Here is a 24,807-nt window from a genome sequence, read left to right as displayed (position 1 = left end):
TCATCTTAGTCATCAAGTCACGTGATCTTTTTTGAATATCGATATTGAATACATTCGCCCCATTACTTATAGATAGCTCTGCTAGCTATAGGAGAAAGCTTAGGCTTTTGACCTAGTAGATATACTCTTACGGAGGGAGTAGGATATACTTAAAGATATATTAGACAAATAGTTAGCCTATAAGGAGGTAAAACTACTAAAGGATAAATAGATCGATATAAGTAATAGTAGTAAAGAGAACCTCTCTAGTATTAGTATTATATTCTCCGCGAAGCCTAAAGTATATATACTACCTATAGTATTTAATAGTAAGCTATTAAAGTACTCTAGTAATAGTATTACGCCCTCTAGAACTAGAGGCTATTACTAGACTAGCCTTAAGACCGACGAACTATAGAGTATTTAGAAGAACGTATAGAGAAATAACCCCGCTATACTAGTACTAGAATAAGCGGTATAGAAGAAGAGAATAAGGTTCCCCATCTACCTTAGGGTAAAAGTATTAATAATAGAGTACTCTCTAGTACTAAACGGCGAACTACTCTAGAGAGGGAGGAGGTAGATACCCGATAGTGAACTACTATAGATAAGAATAGTATAAGATACCTACGACTCTATACTTAGTAGCTACCTAGAAAGGGAGATTATAACTACTCTAGTAGATAGATAATTCTACTAGCTAGACTATATAAGGGATATTAGATAGTTCTTATAGAACTATACGATCTATAGAACCTTAAACTTCTAGAAGGATCGAAGATAAGGATTACTTAAGCCCCTATCTATACTAGATAGATTATAAAGTAAACTCTCTATAGACTTTATTACTAACCTTCTAAAGAGCTAGCGCTATACTACTTTATTAGTAATAATAGATAGGCTAAGTAAAGGGGTTATACTAGAACTTTATAAGAAGATAGATACTAATACTATCGCTAAGATCTTTATTAGAATAATATATAGGCGGTACGAACTACTATAGGCTATAGTTATAGACTATAGAATATAGTTTACTAAAGCGCTTTAGACTCGAATCTATTAAGTCCTAGAGATAAGAAGGTATCTATTAACTATATAGTACCTAGAGACGGATAGTTCTACTAAGAGGATAAACTAGATAGTAGAGGTCTACCTATAGAAGTACGTAAACTACCTATAGGACGACTAGTATAACTAGCTCCCCTTAGTAGAGCTCGCAATTAATAATTGAGATACGGTAGCTACGGGCGTATCCCCCTTCTTCCTAGAGTATAAGTACTATCTAGATATAGTAGATTTTCTAGAAGATCTAACGGTAGAAGCTTCTAACTTAAGGAGCCCTATTTAATAAGCGGACGCTATCTTATATAAGCTAAAGTTAACTAGCGAATAGATATAGACTTTAATAGCGGCCGCCTAATAGAAGTAATAGAATTTTATAAATAGGTTTAGGGACCTAGGTACGTAGTACGAAGTAGGGGATTATATATAGCTAGATTTGCGGAATATTAAGACGGACCGACCCTCTAAGAAGCTTAACGCGAAATATAGAAAGTTTAGAGTCTTAGAGAGGATTAGAAGCTATACTTATCGCCTAAATACCCCTAGGATAATATATAATATATTCTATATAAATCTACTTCGTTCTATAGCCTTAGATCTACTACTCTTGTAGCGAGTATAGGCCTAGCGACTATCTAGAATAGTTAGTAAGGACGGGGAGCCTAAAGAATTCGAGGTCGACTAGATAATAAAGGAATAGACTAGAAAGAGATAATAGTAGCTACTAGTAAAGTAGATAGGCTAGAATAAGCTAATCTAGGAACTAGCCTCGGCGCTATAGGAGACCGCTACTCTTAACGCTTTTAAAGTGAGAACTAGAAAGGGGGCGTAATATAAGGGGTTAGACCCTTATTCCCTTCTTAGGTCACCGCACGCTCCGTAATCGATAAGGTAGTAAGGCCTATCTAGAGATACTATTACTAGACTCCCCTCTTTTTACTCTCGCGTATATAACCCTTAATATAGTTATATAACCTTAACGCCTAGAGCTATAACTCTATCCCCTATTATCGACTTCCTTCCTTTCCTCTTCCTTCTTCTTCTCTATATGTTTTGTCTTCGACTTACGGATACCCTTAGTTAGTTGAATAGAACTCTCTTCGGCCGTTAATATAGAGATACTATTACTAGACTCCCCTCTTTTTACTCTCGCGTATATAACCCTTAATACGGTTATATAACCTTAATACCTAGAGCTATAACTCTATCCCCTATTACCGACTTCCTTCCTTTCCCCTTCCTTCTTCTTCTCTATATGTTTTGTCTTCGACTTACGGATACCCTTAGTTAGTTAAATAGAACTCTCTTCGGCCGTTAACACTAGGCTTAATTTTTTTCCCCTTCGAAGGTATAATAAGTAAGAGATTAAATAGTAGAAGAAGAGGCTAAAAAATAGAATAAAATTACTTAAGTAGAAGAATTAAAGCTTTAACGTACGATTTAAAAGGATATTAAGGCTTAGAAAGCTATAGAGAAGAAGACTTAAAGACTTATAAAGTAGTAATTATAAAAAGAGGCCCGGGAGAAGGTAAAAATAGAGGCTACTACTTGGCGCGAATAAGCTACAATTAAATAGTAGTATAAGACTAATAAATAGAAAGCCTAGTAACTATTTAAGAAGGCTAAAAAGGCCTAAATTAACGCTTTAAGGCCTATTTTACCTTCCTAATTAGAAAATAAGGTAAAATTACCTCGGAAAGCTACTTTTATTAATTCTATTCCTTATATACCCTTTTTTATATTCTAACCTAGTATAAGTCGTACGGGGCGAAATATTAAGCCTAATACTTATTTATTTTCTTAACTATACTATTTTCTATATAATTTAGAACTCTACTATCGTTATTTAATAATTTATTTACTTTATTACTTACATTGCGTTAAGATATATCGATATTTATAGCTTAATCGAACGAGTTGAGCGTTGAGATTAGGCGGGCATTTAGTGGTGGTGGGCATTTAGTGGTGAGTCACGTTAAAGGGTATATATAGATGAGTGACCTCTAGCCATGACATAGCGAGGACAAGGTTCTTCTAATAGCAGGATGTGTGCCCCTTGGTAGCCTTACAGTATCTTTGTATATACCGGAAACCGCTCTGTCAGGAGATATTAACTAGGAATCGACGCTATACGATTGATAGACTGTAGACGTCTATCCATCGTTGAAGTAGTTCTATCGACCCTACCCAAATCCTCACCAAGGGGGCCACATATTTGGTGTCAGCACTTTGGTGACGCCCCGATTTACTCCGTTCTCTACGGAGCACTCTGTACGCTCTGCCTGTAGCATCGCTGCTTACTATGATATCCTTGTATCCTTTATCATCTTATTACTTACGACTTGTCTAGCCGCCGGGCAAGGTCTGCAAGGGCCCGACCGAACATCTCCCGTCCACCACAGCCATGAAATCTCCTCTCCCGCCGTGAAATCTCCCGCCCATGAACTTCCACGATAAAAAAAGAAACAAGAGATCTGCTGCGGGCCAAGGGTCAGTTTCACTGGCTTCGATCTGCCGAATCACCGCGATCGCCTGCGCCAAGTCGAAAAGCCCTGGTTTCATCCCTTCGGCGGTTGTTCTGCTTGTCCACTCGTCAGCGTTTCATGCCTCTCGCTTGCAACCTGGCTCAAAGCATAGGACAAGCCCAATGGGCGACGGAAGAAGCCGATATTCTCTCCGTACACCTCAGGCTTTGTGGGACCTTTCATCAACTCTAACTCTCTTGGGCGTGATGAAAAGCCTGGCCAGCAGGGCGCTCTTTTGCTTCTTCTTTGCTTCTTTCTTCCATGCATCGACTTGATGCCTCAGGGGGGAAAAGCAACGATGGCGAAGAAGGGGTAAAAGACTAAGCTTAAGCTGTTTGACACTTGAGTCGAGGTTTTTTTTATGCAGAGAGATTTATAAAGATACAGAGACGGCCCCCCCAGGGATGGGCCTGGTAGCACCTCCTGTCTGGTCTCTGTTTCTCTGTCTCTCTCTTTATCTCTCTCTTTTATTTTTCTGTTTATATCAATTCACTGCTGTGCAGTTGGTTATCCTGGCCGGTCCATCAAAAAGTACATACATTGATAGACTTGGTTGTGAAGGCTGTCCGGGCCGCAACAGGCGGTTTATTGTCCTGATATTATATCCATTCACTCATTGTTTTCACTCTCTATTCACTGTCAAACAGCTAAAAGCACTTCTCTTCTTCTTTTCTCTCTTTTAATTTCATCTTTTATTCTACTGCAAGATGCATCTTTCGTCGCTGCTGGTGGCTGTCCTGCTGCCTCTCGCCCTCAGCAAGCCTACGCCTCGAAAGAAACCTGGAAGCTTCACAGTCCACCTGGCGCGCCGGTCAGAGGCGGAGTACGCTCGCGATGGACCAACAGACCTGCAGAGAGCATACGCAAAGTACGGCATCCCGTCGACGCAGGGGATGGATGGCTACCGGCCTGAGCCCATCAGCCGGTTTCAGGGCAACTCAAAGATCGCTGGAGGCGCCCCCGGAGCCAAAGACGACGGCAAAGACGAGAAGGGCGAGGTCGAGAACAACCCGACCAGCCATGATATCCAGTTTCTGTCCCCCGTCACCATCGGTGGCCAGCCGTTCATCATGAACTTTGACACCGGCTCTTCCGACACGTAAGTTATATGACCTGTCTTTATCTACATGTATCAATACATGCATATGAGCAACAACTTTATGAGCAACAAATTTATATGAGCAACAACTTATGAGCAACAACTTTATGAGCAAAGGCTAAACATGCATACAGATGGGTGATGAACACCGACATGGATGACGAGGAGGCCAAAAAGGACCACCACCTGTACGACCCGCGCAAGTCCAAGACGTACAGCAAGCTGGACGGCCTGACCTTCAGCATCAAGTACGGTGACAAGTCGCACGCCTCGGGCCCAGTGATCACCGACGTGATGGACATCGGCGGCGCAACCGTCAGGAAGCAAGCCATCGGCCTGCCCACCAAGGTCGCCGCCTCTCTGGCGAACGACAAGTCGTCCGACGGCCTCGTCGGGCTGGCCATGAACAAGCTCAACACCGTGCGGCCCGACAAGCAAAAGACCTTCTTCGAGAACCTGGCCGAAGACCTCGACGAGCCCGTCTTCACCGCCCAGCTCAGAAAGGGCAAGATGGGCTCGTACGAGTTCGGCGCCATCGACAAGACAAAGTACGCCGGCGACCTGGTCAACGTGCCCGTCAACAACAAGAACGGGTTCTGGGAGATCAGCAGCGCGCTCTACTCCGTCGGCCAGCTGGACAAGATCCAGAAGGTCGAGAACGGGACCGGCACCGCCATCCTGGACACCGGCACCACGCTGCTCATCCTGGACGAGGAGGTCGTCAAGGCGTACTATGCGCAGGTCAAGGGGGCCAGGTACGATGCCAGCCGCTATGCCGGATGGGTCTATCCCTGCAACGCCTCCATGCCCTCTCTCTTCCTGGCCGTGGGACACGACCATATGGCCATCATCCCGAGCTCGCTGCTCACCTTCCAGAACTACGGCCCTGGCCCTGATGGTACCGATGGTGAGTTGTTCTTATATACCGGTCGAATGAGCATTGGTTACTGACGTTAATGTAGTATGCTACGGTGGGCTGCAGTCCAACAACGCCGGCGGCATCCAGATACTGGGAGACGTCTTCTTCAAGGCCCTCTTCGTCGTCTTCGACTACCGCGGTCCCTCCGTCTCTCTCGCTCCCCATGCTTAGACTAGCATTGCATTACACTCTTTCACGTAGTTTGGTACATGTACTTACGAACATAGAATAATTAAATAATATCTACCTGTCACTATCAGTACATCTTCATCATCTATACATCTTCATCATCTATACATCTTCATCATCTATACATCTTCATCATCTATACATCTTCATCATCTATACATCTTCATCATCTATACATCTTCATCATCTATACATCTACATCTACTACTTTGTGTATATCTGCTTACATAATCAGGCCCCTCACAAAAACTTTTTGAATCAACAGAAAAGAAGAAAAGAAGGAAAGAAGAAGAAAAGACGAAGAGAAGAACAATTAAAAGAATATCGTCTTACAAACGGATACACCGAGCTCAGCGTGTCTGAGAGTGTCAGGTCTTCAAGCTGCCGCCCCCAGGCTTCATCCCGTCTCTTCTGCGGGCCTCAGCGACCCCGCGAGCCATCAGAGTCACTCGAGCATCACCAGCATCAAGAGCACCACCAAGAGCAGCGAGAATACCAGCTATACAAGCGCCTAGAGCACCGTTCCTCGACTCAGCCAGCATGGCGACGGCATCGGCACCGACGTCCTCGCTCCTCTCGCTCCTGTACCGCTCATACCCCAAGGCGGTGCCCTCGCAGGCGACGGAGGTAAACCTGCACACGCTCTCGCCTCTCATCTTCCCTACCGTGCTCTTCTCCGACGCTGAGAAGGCAGATATCGAGTCATGGCTGCCCGTCATCACCAAGCTGGCCGACAGTCTAAAGGACGGGGCGGAACAGTCAGGGTTGGACGAGCAGTTGAAGACGCTCAACGCGCATCTTGCCATGCGGACGACGATGTTGGGCGTCAAGCCCTCTGTGCTGGACGTAGCCGTGTATGCTACGCTTGCGCCCGTGGTGGAGAAGTGGAGTGCTGAGCAGCGGACGGGGGAGGACGGGTACCATCACATCGTGCGGCATGTGGACTTTGTGCAGAACGCGGAGCTGTTTGGGCTGGAGATACCGGCGGAGGAGAAGGTGGTTGTTGATCTGGACAATGTGATTGCGGTGCCTAAGCCGGCTGCGGCGCCAAAGGAGGAGAAGAAGGTCAAGAAGGAGAAGAAGGGTGCCACGGGCGAGGAGACTACTGTTGTCGTTGGGAAGACCAAGGAGGCCGGAGAGACGAAGAATAACAAGGAGGAGAAGAAGGTCAAGAAGGAGAAGCAGCCTCGACAGAAGGCTGCTCCGGCGCCGGCTGCACCCATGTCCCCCTGCGTTATCGACCTACGGGTCGGCCACATCCTACGGGCGGTCAACCACCCCAACGCAGACTCGCTGTACGTGTCGACGATAGCGTGCGGCGACGCCCCCGGTTCAGACAACACGCAGCTGGACGAAGAGACCGGGCTGACCGTGCGGACCGTCTGCTCTGGCCTCAACGGCCTCGTGCCCCTGGCCGAGATGCAGGGCCGCAAGGTGGTGACGGTCTGCAACCTGAAGCCGGTGACGATGCGAGGCGTCAAGTCTGCCGCCATGGTGCTGGCAGCCTCTCCACGCGCCGGTAACGACGGCGACGACTCCCACGGCGGCCCCGTCGAGCTGGTCTGCCCGCCGGAGGGCGCAGAGGCGGGCGAGCGGGTCTTCTTCGAGGGCTGGGACGAAGCCGAGCCGGAGAAGCAGCTGAACCCGAAGAAGAAGATGTGGGAGACCTTCCAGCCGGGCTTCACCACCACTGACGGGCTCGAGGTTGTGTTCGAGAGCGCCGCCGTGCCCCAGGTGAGCGAGACGGCCGGGTCGAAACCGCCGCTGGGCAGGCTGATGGTCAAGTCTGGAGGCGTCTGCACCGTCAAGAGCCTTGCCGGTGCTACTGTTAGGTAGATACCTTGAGTCAATAAGAATAAGATATGTCTACGGAGTACGTCTTATAGATGTCTATCAGCCATGCACTTCACACAGCACCATGCCTCCTGTACTGACAGTCTCATCCCGTCTACTGTCTATATACTCCATAACTCGTATTCTCTCTGCCGTGATCATCTTCATCCTGGCCCTGACGATCTGCCACGGTGTTCATTATTAGCATAGTAAGAAGACACAGAGGACGCAGACACTCCTATTCTACTTACTCTCCTTATTCTCTTCTACTTCATCTCTTACTTCATCTCCTCTACTTCTATACTCTATACTCTATACTCTATACTCTATACTCTATACTTCTACAACCGCGGATGAAAGATGATCCTGAAACAAGCTGAGCAGCAAAGCCAGTAAAGCGAAGAAGAGAAAGACACTCGACTGTCTCACTCGCTGCTCATAAATATCTTCATCTTCGTCTCCTCAATATCAATAATCAGCATACATTGAGCTGTTGAAAGCGCCAAAGGCGAAACCTGCGACGCTTCGTCATCTTCTTCGCCCCTTGACGATTTTCCTGCTTGGCTTTTTTCTTCTTCTTCAACTTCGTCCAGGGGGAAAAACTTGGATCTTCTTTTTTTACTGCTTCTTTGCTGCTTCGACTGCAAGACGGACACTCGCAGCGTCTTCAGCGCGGGAGGAAGAACCATACCAGCGTCAAGGGAGACACACACATGCTGCTCGCGGAGACATGAACAGGCATTCGGCCTTCTCCAATGGCTATACCGCTACCCCCAAGCGGGAGAGCGGTACCTTTTCCATCTCTCCCCATAGGTATGGAAATACACGACTGCAAGAGAAGAAGAGAAGACAAGGTGCTGATAGAGATAGATTCCAACCTCGTTCGCAGCCAGCTCTTCGACGGCGACGGGCCCTGCTCCAGCGTCTCCTCGTCGTAGGCGCCCTCTCGACATGCCTGCTGCTCTTCCTCTTCCCGTCGTGGCGCCCTACCCTGATAGGAGCAGCCTCACTCGGCCTCTTCGCTGCCACAGACGACTTCCAGCTCGAGACGGTGCGGTACTACGACCTGTCGAACGTCGAGGGCACGCCCAGGGGGTGGGAGAGGGAGGAGCGTGTGCTGCTCTGCACCCCCCTGCGAGACGCCGCCCCCCATCTGCCCATGTTCTTCTCCCACCTGCGGAACTTCACCTACCCTCACCACCTGATCGACCTGGCCTTCCTGGTCTCAGACTCCAAGGACGACACCTCCGGCCTGCTCACCAGGCTGCTGGAGGAGCTGCAGAGCGACCCGGACCCCAAGCAGCCCTACGGCGAGATCTCCGTCATCGAGAAGGACTTTGGGCAAAAGGTCAACCAGGACGTCGAGAGCAGGCATGGTTTCGCCGCCCAGGCGTCCAGGCGGAAGCTCATGGCCCAGGCGAGGAACTGGCTGCTCAGTGCCACCCTGCGTCCGACGCACAGCTGGGTCTACTGGCGAGACGCTGACGTCGAGACCGCCCCTTTTACCATCCTCGAGGACCTCATGCGTCACAACAAAGATGTCATCGTCCCGAGTAAGTGGCCTTACTCATATATACTGAATTTTAATGTTTTATACTAACTTCTACAGATGTATGGAGGCCGCTGCCGGACTGGCTGGGAGGCGAGCAGCCGTACGACCTGAACTCGTGGCAGGAGTCCGAGACGGCCCTGGCCCTGGCGGACACGCTCGACGAGGACGCCGTCATCGTCGAGGGATACGCCGAGTACGCCACCTGGAGGCCGCATCTGGCCTACCTCCGCGACCCCTTTGGCGACCCGGACATGGAGATGGAGATCGATGGCGTCGGCGGAGTCAGCATCCTGGCCAAGGCCAAGGTCTTCCGCGCCGGCGTCCACTTTCCTGCCTTTTCCTTCGAGAAGCACGCCGAGACAGAGGCTTTTGGCAAGGTCAGTCCTCGTACCCTTGAACACTGCAACTAGTACTAACTCATGTAGATGTCGAAACGGATGAAGTTCTCCGTCGTGGGCCTCCCACACTACACGATCTGGCATCTATACGAGCCTAGTGTCGACGACCTCCGACACATGAAAGAGATGGAGAAGGAACGCAAGCAGCGGGAGGCAGAGGAGAAGGAGAAGAAGGAGAAGGCCAAGAAGATCAAAGAGCAGTTCAAGGACCCCAGCATCGAGTCCGAAAAGGACAAGTCGGCCGTCCACGACATCATGCAAAAGGACAAGAACCAGCAGGAGCTCAAGGAGAAGGAGGCCGCTAAGGAGAAGGCAGCCAAGGAAAAACAGCAGGGGTCCAGCAGTAATGGCAAAGAAGCTGTAGAGAAGCAGGACGACAAGAAGGCTCAGCTTCTCCCTCCCAAGGAAAAGGAGGCAGACAAGGAGAAGCCTGGAGACAAGGCCAAAGACGAGAAGAAGAAGCCGGAATGATTCTTCTCGCATGAATTTGTTTTTTCTTTCTTTCTTCCTCTTCCTCCTGCTAGACCTCGATGATAGACCTGTGAGCTTTGCCCCTATATACCCCCTTTTCCACTCGACGGCAAACTAATCTATCGAACAGGCTCTTCTACCAAAAAATGACAATTGACATTTCTGGCTTCTTCTTCTTCTTCTTCTCTTCTTCTACTCTCTATTACCAGCTATATATCTTTTTATATCGGTGATCCTGCAGTGTGATGCATACCATTGCAAGTCGATTCTCCCTTTTTAGCCATGTACTAGATGGTCTACTTTTCTTTCCTCGGGCTCGTCTGCTACATCTTCAAGCTGTTCTTTTCCTTGCTTCTCTCGTGTACATCTACGTAGTCTTTTGGTCTCTTTGTTGTCTCGTCCAGCATCTTCGTCGACTTCTGCCCTCCTACTACAACATCTACAACACATACCACTTCTACAAGCCTATACAACCACAAGCTTACCGAACCAGAGAATAATAATAAGATGCTTACAAAGTGCCTTCAGTATTAAATAATAAGCTGTTTTGCCTTGTATGTACCAGAAAAAAAAAACCCCGCCAAAAGAAAAGAAAAGAAAGCAGCGCAAAAAAAGTCCCAACGCCACGAAGAGCCAAAAGACAGACAGCCTTATTGATCCCACTATCAAGGCAGACGAGATTTCTCCTCTGCCACGGCCGTCAAGCAGTCGCATACACCCTCGCGATCCTCCGGGGCCATGGTAGAGAGCTAAGTCCGGCCAGCAGAGTGATGGACGTTCGCCTCACGCAGACACAACCACAACAGCAATTCAGACTCCTCGAGCTTCCGTCTGAGCTGCTTGAGCTGCTGGAATCAGAAAACCCTCCAGAGTACGTACAGACCGGTTTGTCCTTGCTGTCGAGAACCCAGGCTGACCGTCATAGGCTCTCCTTGAAGTCGTCCACGCCATCTACGTCTCCATCTACATCTACATCAGACTTCGTGAACCTGTGTACGCCTACAAAGACCTTCTCGCTACGACAAGTCAACTCCTCCAATTCGATACTCTTGATCAAGCCCCAGGGAGAAGAAAACATCACTTCCATCGCGCAGTGCAAGTCCACGCTTGAAGTCCAAGCCATGGATGCCAACACCAGCACCAACTCTGCCCTCCTGCCGCTCCTGGCTGCTCTCCCCATCTACGACGAGAGTGACATCCGCATCGACGAGCGGACGGAAGACGACGACCACCCGCTGTCCGTGGCGGAGATCATGCAGGAACGCTTAAAGGTGTTTGCAGATATACCCTTTTCCGTCGTGGAGTGTGAACGCGCCTGGACGGACATCTGTGCATTCGTGTACAAGAACAAGGAGTCCGGTGCCATCGGATGCCATCGGCCCTCTGCCAGGGCAAAGCTGATGGCGTGGGAGAAGATGGTTGAAGGAGCGACGCTGCACGGTATCGACCTGGGCAGGCAGTTCCTTGTCGACGACCTGTGGAGTGCGGTCATCGAGGAGGCGGAACATACGGTTATAGATGAGTATCCGTTTCCCAGGTCCCTATTTGATGCTATCGTGCGCAGACTCGTGGATGATTCGCCTGATATCGATAGAGTGTTGAAGTGTATGTTTCTTCCTTTGCTGCTGGCAATGGTACTCCTCTGCTAATGAACATTCTAGGGGCAAATTTTGACCAGAATAAGACGGCTTCTTGGACCGGGGAGGTCATCCTGGAGGCATCTACCTCCACGCCTACGGCCATACTCAATCTTGAAACGTACACCAGTGACTGGAAGGATCTCCTGCCAGAACAATGGCGAGCAGATGCACGCATCGACAATTTGAAGGTATTGTCTTACTCTACTATATGATGCTACATAACACATGTATATGATAGAATGCTAACATGAAGCTGCCGGCTGCAGAAATCCTGCTATCGCCAGCCAGAGTCGACGACTATCTGTTTCCAGCCAAGTCATAGTTATTAGTACACAACACGAACGGATGACATGGACACATTTGAGCACCATTTGCCCCCCTTTCCGCGTATAACAAATGAAACGGCTTCTCATAACCTCTATAGCACTTCTGCTTTCTGCGCTTGTCTAATCAAATGCCATCGTTTAAAAGAAACCAAAAAAAAAAAAAAAGAAAGAAAAAAGGACACAAGGAAACACATGAAAAAAAAAGAGATATTGACGTTGACCGCCAATCCGCCCCTGGTATCTTGCGATACACTTTGCGTACCCTTGAGGTGATATGAATATAAAGTATAGAAACAGGGAAAAAACAAGGAAATGGATGATGGGGCGGCATTATATCTCCAGCGCCCAATCTCAGCCCAGTCCAGCCCAGCCCAGCAGTTTAATAAGTTGTCAAAAAAAAATCCGATACCGGTCGTTAAGTTTAAAGAAGATTCATCACTTCAACACCAGCCATATCTTTCATTCCACATCCAGTCGACGTTATCTCCATACTCATACTTGCTGCCATCCCATTTTAGGCACGGGATGCTGTCCTTCTCCCTGTGGACTTCGACTGCCTTCGAATCAGCCGTCAGGATGGCTTCCTTGACCAGCGCAGACGGGTTCCAGATCTCGACGTGGTCAACGTTCCATTCCTGAGCTTCCGCACGGGCACGCTGCAAGACGGCAGCCAGAGCTTCGACAGTGGCTTGTCTCTCTGCCGCGGACGTTGGCTCCTCATACTGAGTTCGAAGGATGTACAGCGTGCTATCCTTTTGCGTGGCTCCGTACTTTCGGTTCCAGGTCATGAACACATTGCGGCTCGGAACTGCTGCACCTTTGACTAGAATCTCCCCTTTCTCTGGACGGAGGATCCGGGAATAGAACTCATCACGGGCCCAGTGCCAGGACATGTGGGCAAAGTCTGGTGGGAAGGCCACGACCGCCTTGGATCCCTTGGACGCCTCTTTTAGCTTCTGTTTGTGTTGCTCCATCACTGGCTCGGAGCACATGTATCTGAGGACGTCCTCCCGGGACATATCCTTGACAATACTCATGTCGACTCCCTTGGTTCTGCCGTTTACACTGCCATTTGCAGTTCCGTTGACTCCCGAATGGACAGCCTCCGGTGCAAGCGTAAAATGGGACGAAGGGTACGGGTGCCATCCGTGTGCGGCATAGAAGGACTTGCCGATATCCGAGTACAAGACAGAGAAGAGACATGGCTGCCCCTTTTCCTGCTGCCATGTGTCTAGTATCTTGGACAGCTCTATGATCATCCGCTTAGCGTACCCGCGTCCCCGGTGCTCTGGCCGGCAGTACACGCTCCCGATTCCATGGGTGATGACCGTCTCGATATTCCCGTTATATGCAAGGAACGCACGTTTGGCGATCGACTCGCAGCTGCTCAAAATAGGACGCTCGTCTGGCGGCAGGGTGCGGTCAACCAGGACCCAACATGTCATCCAGCCATCCTTGACCATGTCCTGCTGTATCAAAAAGTCTTCACGAGCAATATACTCATCCATCGTCAAGGGACCTTTCCACGAAAGCCCGTTTGCCCTTATACTCTCGATTCTCTCAGCCGGGGTGGCCACTACGAGGGCGATATCAGGGGAGTCGGCGTTTAGGAGGTGATGATCGAGTGAGCCCATGGTTCCGGTTTGCAGTTTAAATCCTTTTGCGTCTTTCTTTCTCCTTTTTCTCTCTTTCTCTCTGTCTTTTCGTATATCTCGTTCTTCAAAAACAGGTTGATGAGTTATTTTCTGCACGCCCCCTGTTGCAAGATCTGGAGGAAACGGGAAGCTTGTTCTGCCTTTTATTTACTGTTGGACAGGTTGCACAGATTGGCAGCCAGGGTGTGTGGGAAGGAAGCAACCTGGTGTATATAAACGCCTGGAAGTTGATGGAAGTGTTTAAACCCAAGAACTAGAAAGAAAAGTAAGCTGCTGGGACTTTATTCAGCATCTGCCTTTGTTTGCATGATGTTCTTTGGCTGGGAACGCCGAAGCATGGCCCCTAAAAAGCAAGCGTTTGTATAAATATACCCCCGTTCTCCCTCCGCCCCCCAATTCCTTAGCCCTGGCCACGCCCTTTTTTGACCACCCCCTCGCCTTAATCGAAATCCGTGGGAGTGTTAATACGGGTTTTGCCTTCTTCCGCATGGATCAAACTGCCGTCTGGAAGCGAAGACATCCGTGAAAAGCTGGTGGAAGCGGGTGTGGTGGAGAATACTCGTCGGCCCAGAGGGAGAGATGGAAGGGTACCTATTGCCCCTCACGATTTGTATGGGGATGCCAGGTACCTTCCCATAGGGCCCGATGACCGCATAATCAAACCTTTCGAGATTCCAGCCTCTCCTGGGATCGGAACCACTAGCGGGTCCCGTGACGCGACCACCGGGGCTTTTTTCTCGGATGTACCACGGTCTTACGGCGCCGTATTACCACTAGTAAACTGTTTTGATGTTGGTTGAGGCGGCAGATAGTTATGCAGCGTGATCACTTGCTATCAAATGATATCTCATCATTGTTGCCAGCGGCATGTACATGTAATACTATGTAGCCATGCATATAAAAGGCTGCTGTCTCATGTTTGTCATTAATATTGCATTGGTCCAGGAGCCCGGAGCCGTGATTACGATTAAGACTTGGTAGTTAGCACCTTGGGGTTGACATGGGGACGGTGGAGGGACTAGACTTACACAACTCCTACTAGCTTATGCCTCGTCTTAAAAAGAAAGTGTTGCCTCTCCAGAGCCTGTAAGTGGTAGGCCTTTTGCATAGCCTGTCCCCACCAGCAGTCCTCCAAGGCATCTTCCATGGCCAACTCTTTTGGCGGGATTCAGATGCAGTATTGGGTAAGACCTGTTTGGGCCTTGGTGTCAAGGTTTGGGTAATCTTTCTGCCCTTCTGTAAACATTGTTACTTCTGACATGGTCATCATGACATTACCCCAGTCCTCATCCTGGATATGCGTCACTAGCTCTGTCGGCATAGCCGAAGATATCAATCGGCTCATCATCTCCAGTTCGGGGTCGACTCTATTCTTTTGCAATTGCGCAGAGTCTGGACGTAGCCATTTTACGAAGAGGCTCTAAATACTCATCAGCCGCTGATGTTTAAATATACATCCATTATATTTACTCACCATAAGGCCGTAGTAAAGCACGTCGGATGCCTTACCGAACCCCCTGGCTCGTCTGAGCTTCAAGGCTACGCCACATTACGTTACCTACTTTATATGCCTTCTGTAAATCGAAGCTCGTCACTTTCGTCTTCAGTGAGCAGCCCGGGTTACTGGTTACCTCGTACCGCCCCTCTCTAGCAAGGGTTGGCCCTGTCTATCTTGCTTATAATTTATAGTCACATTGTCAGGCTTCAAATCTATACATAGTATGGCCATTAGTATAACCATAGTAGCCGAGTGACTCCGAAATAAAGTACCTATATGTATCCAGTTCCCTGCTAGCGCTCCAATCGGTATACTCGGGTTATTTCTGATAAAAGGAAGCAATCTGTCGCTAAGGTATTCTCCTCTTCACTTTCATCGGTATGCACACGAGGATGACGAGACTCTTGGAAATCTTGTTTGGTATTCAATAACAGGTAGAAGGTCGACTCCGGAACTCACTTATTTCTGGTTCTAAGAGGTAAGCCATGAGAATATGGATTATAAGGTAGCGTTTTAGATTGGGCTCACCTTGCGAGGCAAACATTGAAGTCCTTTGGATGATGTTTAGGTATTTTGTCCCACATTTTCTCCCATCCAGGGCAGCCAACGAACGTTGACACAGTATTCCGGTCCCTCAGGCTCCCCGATGCTTGATATAAACCATCACTAGCTTGGCTTCGGTGTCTTCTACTGTATCCTTATATTAATACTTCAACATCAACTTTTCTTGGTTATCATTACGTAAGCTAGTAGATGGACCGAGCAACATCACATGACTGGAACAGCTTACCTAATATTATATAATCTATTATTAGACTAGCGCGGGCGGTAAAGTCTTGGCATAAACCACCCAACGTCGAGAAAAATAGAAAATCAACGAACTACAAAGAAGAAGAAGACCAGAAAAGCAGAAGTGAAGGGATACTCCGTAGAGAGGCTGAAACCGGATATTCCACTGGGCGAATTCACTGGCTGTATGGTATATATCAGCAGCGTGGATGTCTCTTAAGACACTTTCTACAGATGAACACCTCCAAACACCCCAACGCTGTGCCGCAATTTGGGCATAAAGGAACCATCTGTTGTTTATCAGGACTCGACTGTAGAGCAACTCGGCCCTAAGTTCCTGTTTTCTGCTCCCGTTGCATCATTTCCGGGCGGCTAGACTCTTCTAGAGCTAGAGGAACCTGCTGAAGTAACCTTCAGCGTTACCGGCGCAACCTTCTTCTAGTTGATTGACGTCTTAGCAGCCGAAGACCGGAAACCTGACTGGTACTCTCACATTTCTCTCGCAAGGTAATTTGTTTTCTTTTTCCCTTTCATTCGTGGGCATATTACAGTCTTCAGTCCGCTCTCTCAAGGGCGGAGTTGGACAGTCTACTTTATTTCCCTACTATCTACTTCCGTCTGGGCACTCCTGGTTTTGCTATAGTCTATGCGCACTATATTATGCAGTATTACGTTCGGAGTCTTCTTATCTTACCATCTCTGCTATTTTATATCTTGTATTCCATATTATATATTTTCTTATCAGTTTTTTATTACCCTTCATCATGCACAGAGCTATTCGTAAGTTGACTCGATTAACACGCAGGGCAGGCCAATGGTCAAAAAATTCTATTGAAAACGAGATGAAGCGGAAGCATCTGTCGTTCGACGATGGTTATGGCCCGCCTGGCTTTGGTGGCAGAGGGGCCTCTTCATCGGAGAGTCACGACGATGATGGTATGGGTTTCCTTATTAGCCTCCTAGTCCCTGACCGGGGTGATAATAAGACCTCGAAGTCGGGATTGACCCAGACAGGCTTAAAGAACATCTTTACCTTGTTCCCGGACATATGCCCTCGATATCTTACTACCCTCTACCAAGACATGTTAGCGAGGAAAATACGTATATGTGAAGAAGCCATGGTCGATGCCATCCTTCAGAAGGAGGCTTACCCTACCAAAAATGATTCAAAAAGGCGTAAACTAGCCGAGGACAAAGGCAAGAAGACTCGATGGGGCTATGGCGATCAAGTCAAGAGAGATACACGCTATTGGAAATGCTGGTAAGTTCCGAATTGTTTCTCTTTCAGCTTGTTCGCTTTTTAGAAAAACCCCCTTCCAGGACTTACACCATCTCCGACTCCCTATAACTATTTCGGTTTGTTTTCTCGCAGTGAAGGGTCTCTAAACTTAGACATATGCACTTTGATATCCTGGAGATTACCCTGGAGAAAGTCATTATATCACCGCTCAGCCTTCACTGTTCCCGCTATATATTGGAGCACAACCTTACTAACTCTGTCCAGTAAATCTCTTTTGAAGCTTGACTTCCCTCTGGTACCTATGCCTTATATCGTCGATCTCATAAATATGAATAATGGTTGTCTGTATAACGCATACCTGGAACTAGACAAGAAGGAAGCTACATATGAGACCTTGAATCCCAAACCTTATACAAAGGAACCTGGTTTTAAGAACTCGAAAGCAATAGCTTCCCTTACGAAAGAAGTGGCTAAGCACCAGACCAAAGACACACATTTAGAGATCCAGGACGCCAGAGCGGAGCGGACGCGTCGCACTAGTACTATAATCCCCCCTGATTTTTGCTTGCTGAATATAGCTGATATTTCTGTAGTGGCGCGGGCCGCCAAGGAGCGGCATTTGAAGCTAGAAGATCAGAATCTTGCCTACCATACTGCCACAGGCGGGCTGATTGAATGCCATTGCTGCTATACCGATACTCCACTTAACCGGACGATAACTTGCACCGCCACAGAAGCCCACCCGTTTTGCTGGAAATGCATTAAATTCAACGCCGAAATTCAGATTGGAATGATGAAGTACGATATCCAGTGCATGGACATGAGTGGGTGTAAGGCAAATTTCAGCAAGGACCATTTGGTCAAATCAATCGGAGGCACTTTGATGAAAAAACTTTCTGATCTCCAACAACGCGAAGAGATAGACAAAGCCGGTCTGGAGGACCTTGAAGAATGTCCATTCTGTGACTATAAAGCGATATACCCGCCAATTGAGGAAAACCGTGAATTCCGCTGCCTGAAGCCCGAATGTATGAGGGTTAGTTGCCGAAAGTGCCATAGAGTTTCGCATATTCCAAAGACCTGCCAGGAGATGGAGAAGGAAAAACATGTACCCATAAGGCAGAAGATCGAAGAGGCTATGAGTGAAGCCATTATCCGCATCTGCCCCAATGAAAAATGCAAAACCCCGATTATCAAAGAATATGGATGCAACAAGATGTGGTGTGCCAAATGCAGGACAGTTATGTGTTATGTTTGCAAACAGAACATTACGAAGAGCGGATATAAGCACTTTGCTGAAATGGCGGGCTCAAGCAAATGCTTACTCCATGATACTTATTTGCCGATAAGTAGGCATCATGACGAACTAACCAAGGCGCACCGAACGGCGGTTGACAAAGTTCTAAAGGAGAACCCAGAACTTAGAGAAGAGGATATTGGCGTCAAACCCCCTTCATCTACTGAAACTCGTAGTGCTCCCTTGCCATTTCGTCATCATCTTATTGATGAGGCCGACTGGAACAGATTTGGCTTACCACCACGGCAACCGCAGGTACCAGTTCTCCATGATGCCGTGCACCAGCAGGCGCCGCAGCAAGCTCAGAACAATAGACGTGATGATGGGCGGCTTCAAAACCAACAACAACTTGGCGCGCAGGCAGCGCCTGAACCGAACGTCCGACCCCCAGCAGCACCAGCAAGGGTGGCGCTTGAACCACTGAACTTCCGATACCCAGCAGCACTTGAACCACCCAATTTCCGGCACCTGGCGGCAGCAGCGGTGGCAGTGCCCGAGCCACAGAACGCTCAACGCCCGGAGATAGCAGCGGTGGCAGAAGGAGGGGTAGTAGAAGCGCAGCGACCGGTACAGTTCCAAGTCGTAGGAAGGGTAGGTGTTTTACCGACAGCGTGGGATACCGCCCATGGTGCTCTTCCACAGCCGTTCTGGTATGAGAGATATGGCTATGTACCCCAACCGCCACCACCAGGGATACCAGTCATTCAATATCAAGGACACCCCGTTATTAATAATAATCCGGAGGAGGCGCGATATTATGATGACAACGGACGACAGATATATTTTCCTGATCCTCCTCTGCCTGCACGTAACCCCAACCACCGCGTCCCTGACAATGCTGGAAACAGAAATGGAGCGGCGCAACCTCATGCAGACCAGAATGCTCAAGCCATTTATTATGCTACTCATCAACATGCTCGACACGGTGGCCATCACAATCCACATCCCCAAGCTCGGCGTTGACATAGCAGGTTTTGGCGATATTTTCTTCACTAGCATGTTTTTATTATTTTCTGCATTTAGACACGAGGCGATGTTAAGGTAACGGCGTTCTTGTGCTGTTTGGTTGGGTATATTTTTGATCTAATACACCTCTTGGCCTGGTGAAAGCCCTCCCCTACCATCTTCTAGTTCCCCTTTGCCTTTCTCATTGCAACTTGGGTTCGGTTATTTTTGCCCAAGTATGTATCTTTTCTATATCTTTTCTTCAGTTGGCGTGGCATTCTTCTATACATTTGAGCATTTTTTGGGGTAACGGTTCACGGACAGGGTTGTATAACGGGTTAATAGATATATTGCCACGGTTAATTAAAAATTATCCATATATTTTAATTTATTGAAGACAGCTAATGGGCACTGCTGGTAAGGTCGAACTTGGTACTAGCTTCTTCAATCCAGACCTCGAGCTTCATCTCTCCCGCATCAACGGTGCGGACAGGTACCGTCTTTGCACGGGATGCTTTCGATCGATCACCGGTATGCCCAGACTCCGGCTCAGCAGCTATCCATTGCTGGTCGTCCTTGTCCATGCCAGCTGGCGCCTCAGCGTCCGGCCGTAGGACGATGTGTAGGGTAGGCAGATACTCCTCGTCTGGCGGTAAGGGAGCTAGCCTCGCGCAGGCAGAGGACAGTCGATGAAGGACGGCACGGAACTGCGCCTCCAGATCAACCTGCGGTATGACACCTGCATCTCCCTGCTGCTGTTTCTTCCTGGAGCTCTCGAAGGGAGTATGTATGTCTCCGCGCGCCACTTTGGGGATCTGAGACAGGTCAAAGGTGTACTTCTCCATGGGCCTGTTTGATGAGACCGACAGGATGACAACTGCTACCGAGGCAACGGTCGATTTGAGCAGCTGTGTCTCGACAGCGGCACAGGCATCGTTAACCCAGCTACAGACCTTGGGATGCCTTGACTGGCGAACTGGCTGGTTGAACTGTCTGACTGACAAGAAGGTGGGCTGGGGGTATATAGAGCGCAGGAAGAGTATCTGGTGTATGCTGACGGCGAGAAACGAGGAGAGAGAAGCGGCCAGGGCGGCGTAAGTCTCTGGGCGGCTACCTGTCTCTGCCATGGCAGCGTTTCTCCGTCTCACTTCTTCCTCTCTTTGTTCTTCGTCTTCTTCTTCGTCTTCGTCTTCGTGTTTTTGGGATGTTTTGAATAGAGCAATCACGTGACCACTAGATATAAAACAGCAAAAGAAAAAGACGAAGAAAACATCTGAAGCAAAGAAGATGATGTGAAGAGAAAAGGTGAAATAAGAGAGAGGATGCTATATTACTGCTTGCTGAAGATGGCTGGGAGATCTTGACCTTGCTGTGTGAATACTTGGGTCTGTCAAGTCAACAACTATAGAACTGATATCAACATCTATACATGTATTGGAACAACAGCTACAGCCTATATGAATGCTATGGATGCCATGAATACTGTAAATAATATAGAGAATGACGTACACTGCTAACTACGATCCATTCATTCTATAAAGATGAATTTGATAGACCACAGCATTGAATTGAACACATTAAATGCTGCCTATAGAAGCCCATAACTGACCAAATAATACATCCAAATGTTCACTCTATCTTATATCTATTGTCTATCTACATTAACATCTTTTATTTTATTTTTATATATTTATTAATATTTTTTTTCTTTTATGTCGAGCTCTTTGACACTTGACTAGTTGACCCCGCCTAAAAGGGAAACTCGCCATATAAAATATTTCTTCACATCGCGAATTACAACAAAAAAACAACATCGCGGTTCGCAGACAACCAGCAGGTCAACTCGACCGTCTCTTTCTCAGCTTGCTTGTGAACGGCTTACAGGGCGTCATCATGGATCAAGAGCTCCTCCAGCTTCTCTCTGATACCCAAAACGCCGCCGCAGACACTCGAAAGAACGCTGAGCTACGCCTACAGAGCCTCTATTCGAACGAGAACTTCCCCCTGTCCCTCGCCTCGATAGCATCACATAGCTCGGTTCCCGTTCCTCTGCGACAGTCTGCTCTCGTTGTTCTGCGTACCTTCATCAATTCAGCATGGTCCTCGCAGCTCGATGATTTCAAGGGCCAGGTCCTGGTCAACGACGCGAACAAGGCACATCTCAGACGCGTTCTGCTCGAGCTAGCTACCTCGCCAGAGCAGGATGACCGCAAGGTCAAGACCTCAGCCAGTCTGGTCGTCAGCCGCATCGCCAGTGCTGATTTCCCGGAAGACTGGCCCGAGATACTGCCGACGCTGCTGCAGATTATCCCCAACAGCACAGATGTCCAGCTCCACGGCGCCCTGAAGGTCCTGTCCGACCTGGTGGAGACAGGATTCAGTGAAGAACAGTTCTTCAAGGTGGCTAGAGAGCTGGTGTCGACGGTGTTCAACGTTGCGACTAATACCTCGCGCAAACCGATATTGCGGGCACTTGCCGTTTCGACCTTCAGAGCCTGCTTGGATACTCTGGAGATGGTCATCGAGCAGCACAAGATCGAGGTCAGACAGTTTATGGACGAGGCTCTCGATGGATGGTTGCCGTTCTTCATTGCTACCATCAAGGAGCCGCTCCCAGCCATGCCCTCAGAGGAGGAGGAGGCCACAGACGCCCCTATCCCGCAGCAGTGGCGCGGTGTCATTGCCCTGAAATCACAAGTTGTCAAGGCATGTTTGCAAAAAGAATTCCGACTTATCTATATGCTGGACCGTTACTAACACTTGGAATTATAGACTATTATGAAAGTCCGAACTGTCCTGCCCGCCTTACTTACAACCAAGAGCACCACACTCTTCCACACCATCTGGACCGAGTTGACCACCATCCAAGACGCATATCAGCAGCTCTATATTCACGACGAGAGACAGGGCCGTCTCGAGGATGCAGATAACCTTCCATACACACTTGACTTTTTGGTTCTGGAGGAACTAGACCTCTTACAAGCCTTGCTTCGCGCACCGCCTGTCAGAATTGAACTGGAGAACCAGTTAAAGCTTGCTGGAGCTACCGCCTCCTCTTCAAGCTGGTTGCCAGAGATGATGAAGCTAGTCGTGTCTTACGCCCAGATCACCACCGAAGAAGAAGGCCTCTGGGATATCGATGTCAACCTGTACCTTTCCGAGGAAACCTCCGTTACAGCCAACTACACTCCTAGAACCTGCGGTGGTGACCTTGTCATCAGACTCGGAGAATGGCTGAAGCGTGCTGCTGTTGACGGCCTACTTTCGTACACCAACTCCCTCTTCGCGGATCCCAGTACTGGGTATGTCACCCCCACAAGACTTTCATTATTATAACTTACACCTTTTTAGATGGAAATACCGTGAAGCTGCTCTGTTTATTCTCAACCAGCTACTTCGAGACCTCAGTGATGTGGATCAAACCATTTCTGCCGACCTAGCCAGCAGTTTCAACGAGTTCGTCAAGTTTTGCATCCAGCAGGATGAGGTTTTCCTTCGTTCCAGAGGCTACCTTGTTGCAGGTATTCTTGCACAGACTGCCGGAGAAGGATTCTATCAATCCGCAGTGCCGTATCTTGAAGCCGCTGTCCAGGCTATTCGAGATGACCCATCGGAGGTCGTTAAAGTCTCCTGCATTCGAGTCCTGCAAGACTTCTTGCCTGCCCTCCCTCAAGCGACGGCAGCACCTTTCCAGGTACCCGTGCTGTCGATACTTGCAGACTTTATTTCTAGCCACGACCTTCGTGATTTCTCCGAAGGAGATGATCTTAAATTCACCTTAGCAGATACGTTACGCGACACCATCCTGGTTGACGCTAACATCGTTCTCACTTCGACTGCATTGGATGTCCTTTTCAACATCGCCAGTGCTGGTGCAGGGAACTTCCAGCTAGCCATGATTGTGACCGAAACGTTTGAACAAATCGTCCAGCACATCGCTGCTCAGGGATCGGATGCGTATGTTAGCTTGTGCGAGAAAGTACTTCCTCCTTTGACTGGCGCTCTTGATGTTGGAAATATTACACAGGAGAATTCGTTGACAAACTTGGCCACCGACCTTTTACGAGCTCTTGCTGAAAATGGTCTGCAGCCGCTCCCACAGGGACTGATTGCAACTGTAATGCCAAAGTTGAATCGCCTGCTGCTCGGATCTGGTGATAGTGAACTTCTTCCCTCCGCAACCCTAGCCGTCAAGCATATGCTGGAGCGTGATCCAAATCAGTTCTTTGCCTGGCAAGACCCACAGACCGGAAAGGGTGCAATCGAAACAGTTTTGTTTATTATCGACCGTCTCCTTGGCTCTGCAGTGGACGATAATGCTGCATCCGAGGTCGGCGAGCTTGCCGCAGAGTTGGTCGAGAAGGCCGGTGCAGAGAAGCTAGGCCCATACCTACCTCAGCTTCTACGCGCTGTTGCCCAGCGACTGGCCACTGCGGAAAAGGCCCAGCTGATTCAAAGCCTTATCCTTGTCTTCGCTCGCTTATCCCTCGTCAATACCCGAGACGTCATTGACTTCCTCGCCCAGCTCGACATCAACGGTCAATCTGGTCTCCATGTCGTCTTGGCTAAATGGCTCGAGAACTCCGTCACTTTCGCCGGATACGACGAGATTAGACAGAATGTTATTGCTCTATCTAAACTCTACCAACTTGACGACCCCCGTATCGCGGAAATACAAGTCAAAGGCGAGCTCATCATTCAAGATACAGGCAGAATCAAGACCCGGTCTCAATCCCGCAAGAACCCAGATCGATATACCATTATCCCGGCGCCGTTGAAAATTATCAAAGTCCTTATTGAAGAGCTGTCTTCCGCATCGGGGGCTAGAGATATCCGAGGCGCTGCCGGCCTCTCAGGAAACCAACTGGAAGATCTCGAAAGCGACGATGAGAACGATGACTGGGAAGACCTCCCAACTAAAAATGACTTCCTGGATTTGGGCCTCGGCATCACGAAGCAGGAGTTGATGAGCTACGGCGCTGAAGGAGATGCTGGAGCACTCGCTACACGACAGAGAGATGACGAGACACAGGCGTTTTTGACACAGTTCTTCACCGAAACTGCTTCTACACCTAGATTCCAGGAGATTTTCTCTGCGCTCACTCCAGCTGAACAAGGCAGACTACAGAGCTTGTCCTCTTGAGATACACACACTTCCTACTCCTTTTAATTTCCATGATGCAATACATGACTTAACGAAATGCCCAACAAGATTTTAAGACAGCAATGAAATACAATATTACCCTACCTGTGTTTTGGAGTATTTATGTTACTCGTAGGTAGACTGTAGAGCCGAAGGTAAGTAATCAAAACTTATATTGGGTAAGAATTACTATATAATTATTGGCTTAAAATGATTTACACCCCTAACACTTGGACTCAAGCGATCC

At 48.5% G+C, this 24,807-nt stretch overlaps 9 protein-coding genes across 9 annotated transcripts; 6 read left to right on the top strand and 3 right to left on the bottom strand.

Annotated features, from left to right (window-relative positions):
- Positions 1-4,273: 4,273 nt before the first annotated feature.
- Positions 4,274-5,755, top strand: MCYG_07979 (aspartyl protease 3; the record flags this gene model as incomplete). The annotated part of the gene is made up of 3 exons (XM_002842850.1): positions 4,274-4,665; positions 4,800-5,572; positions 5,628-5,755. 3 exons carry the CDS (start codon positions 4,274-4,276, stop codon positions 5,753-5,755), a joined length of 1,293 nt encoding a protein of 430 aa, XP_002842896.1.
- A 558-nt stretch (positions 5,756-6,313) lies between these two features.
- On the top strand, positions 6,314-7,609 carry MCYG_07978 (GU4 nucleic-binding protein 1; the record flags this gene model as incomplete). The annotated part of the gene is made up of 1 exon (XM_002842849.1): positions 6,314-7,609. The coding sequence occupies one exon, from the start codon at positions 6,314-6,316 to the stop codon at positions 7,607-7,609; it is 1,296 nt and encodes a 431-aa protein (XP_002842895.1).
- Positions 7,610-8,336: 727 nt separating this feature from the next.
- On the top strand, positions 8,337-10,027 carry MCYG_07977 (mannan polymerase II complex ANP1 subunit; the record flags this gene model as incomplete). Its single annotated transcript, XM_002842848.1, has 3 exons — positions 8,337-9,159; positions 9,216-9,535; positions 9,584-10,027. The coding sequence occupies 3 exons, from the start codon at positions 8,337-8,339 to the stop codon at positions 10,025-10,027; spliced, it is 1,587 nt and encodes a 528-aa protein (XP_002842894.1).
- Positions 10,028-10,797: 770 nt separating this feature from the next.
- On the top strand, positions 10,798-11,989 carry MCYG_07976 (conserved hypothetical protein; the record flags this gene model as incomplete). The annotated part of the gene is made up of 3 exons (XM_002842847.1): positions 10,798-11,632; positions 11,689-11,855; positions 11,906-11,989. 3 exons carry the CDS (start codon positions 10,798-10,800, stop codon positions 11,987-11,989), a joined length of 1,086 nt encoding a protein of 361 aa, XP_002842893.1.
- A 444-nt stretch (positions 11,990-12,433) lies between these two features.
- MCYG_07975 (conserved hypothetical protein) lies at positions 12,434-13,627 on the bottom strand (the record flags this gene model as incomplete). The annotated part of the gene is made up of 1 exon (XM_002842846.1): positions 12,434-13,627. One exon carries the CDS (start codon positions 13,625-13,627, stop codon positions 12,434-12,436), a length of 1,194 nt encoding a protein of 397 aa, XP_002842892.1.
- A 1,189-nt stretch (positions 13,628-14,816) lies between these two features.
- Positions 14,817-15,730, bottom strand: MCYG_07974 (conserved hypothetical protein; the record flags this gene model as incomplete). The annotated part of the gene is made up of 6 exons (XM_002842845.1): positions 14,817-15,068; positions 15,123-15,187; positions 15,287-15,358; positions 15,387-15,459; positions 15,497-15,600; positions 15,685-15,730. The coding sequence occupies 6 exons, from the start codon at positions 15,728-15,730 to the stop codon at positions 14,817-14,819; spliced, it is 612 nt and encodes a 203-aa protein (XP_002842891.1).
- Positions 15,731-16,699: 969 nt separating this feature from the next.
- On the top strand, positions 16,700-19,435 carry MCYG_07973 (IBR domain containing protein; the record flags this gene model as incomplete). Its single annotated transcript, XM_002842844.1, has 5 exons — positions 16,700-16,715; positions 16,746-17,196; positions 17,440-17,714; positions 17,769-18,396; positions 18,529-19,435. 5 exons carry the CDS (start codon positions 16,700-16,702, stop codon positions 19,433-19,435), a joined length of 2,277 nt encoding a protein of 758 aa, XP_002842890.1.
- A 383-nt stretch (positions 19,436-19,818) lies between these two features.
- MCYG_07972 (RevA) lies at positions 19,819-20,949 on the bottom strand (the record flags this gene model as incomplete). Its single annotated transcript, XM_002842843.1, has 2 exons — positions 19,819-20,650; positions 20,939-20,949. The coding sequence occupies 2 exons, from the start codon at positions 20,947-20,949 to the stop codon at positions 19,819-19,821; spliced, it is 843 nt and encodes a 280-aa protein (XP_002842889.1).
- Positions 20,950-21,310: 361 nt separating this feature from the next.
- On the top strand, positions 21,311-24,560 carry MCYG_07971 (KapG; the record flags this gene model as incomplete). The annotated part of the gene is made up of 3 exons (XM_002842842.1): positions 21,311-22,093; positions 22,190-22,719; positions 22,769-24,560. 3 exons carry the CDS (start codon positions 21,311-21,313, stop codon positions 24,558-24,560), a joined length of 3,105 nt encoding a protein of 1,034 aa, XP_002842888.1.
- Positions 24,561-24,807: the final 247 nt, after the last annotated feature.

The sequence above is a fragment of the Microsporum canis genome, genomic scaffold (genome assembly GCF_000151145.1).
Source record: "Microsporum canis CBS 113480 supercont1.8 genomic scaffold, whole genome shotgun sequence".
Classification (NCBI taxonomy): Eukaryota; Fungi; Ascomycota; class Eurotiomycetes; order Onygenales; family Arthrodermataceae; genus Microsporum; species Microsporum canis.
This window is presented reverse-complemented; position numbering and strand designations above follow the sequence as displayed.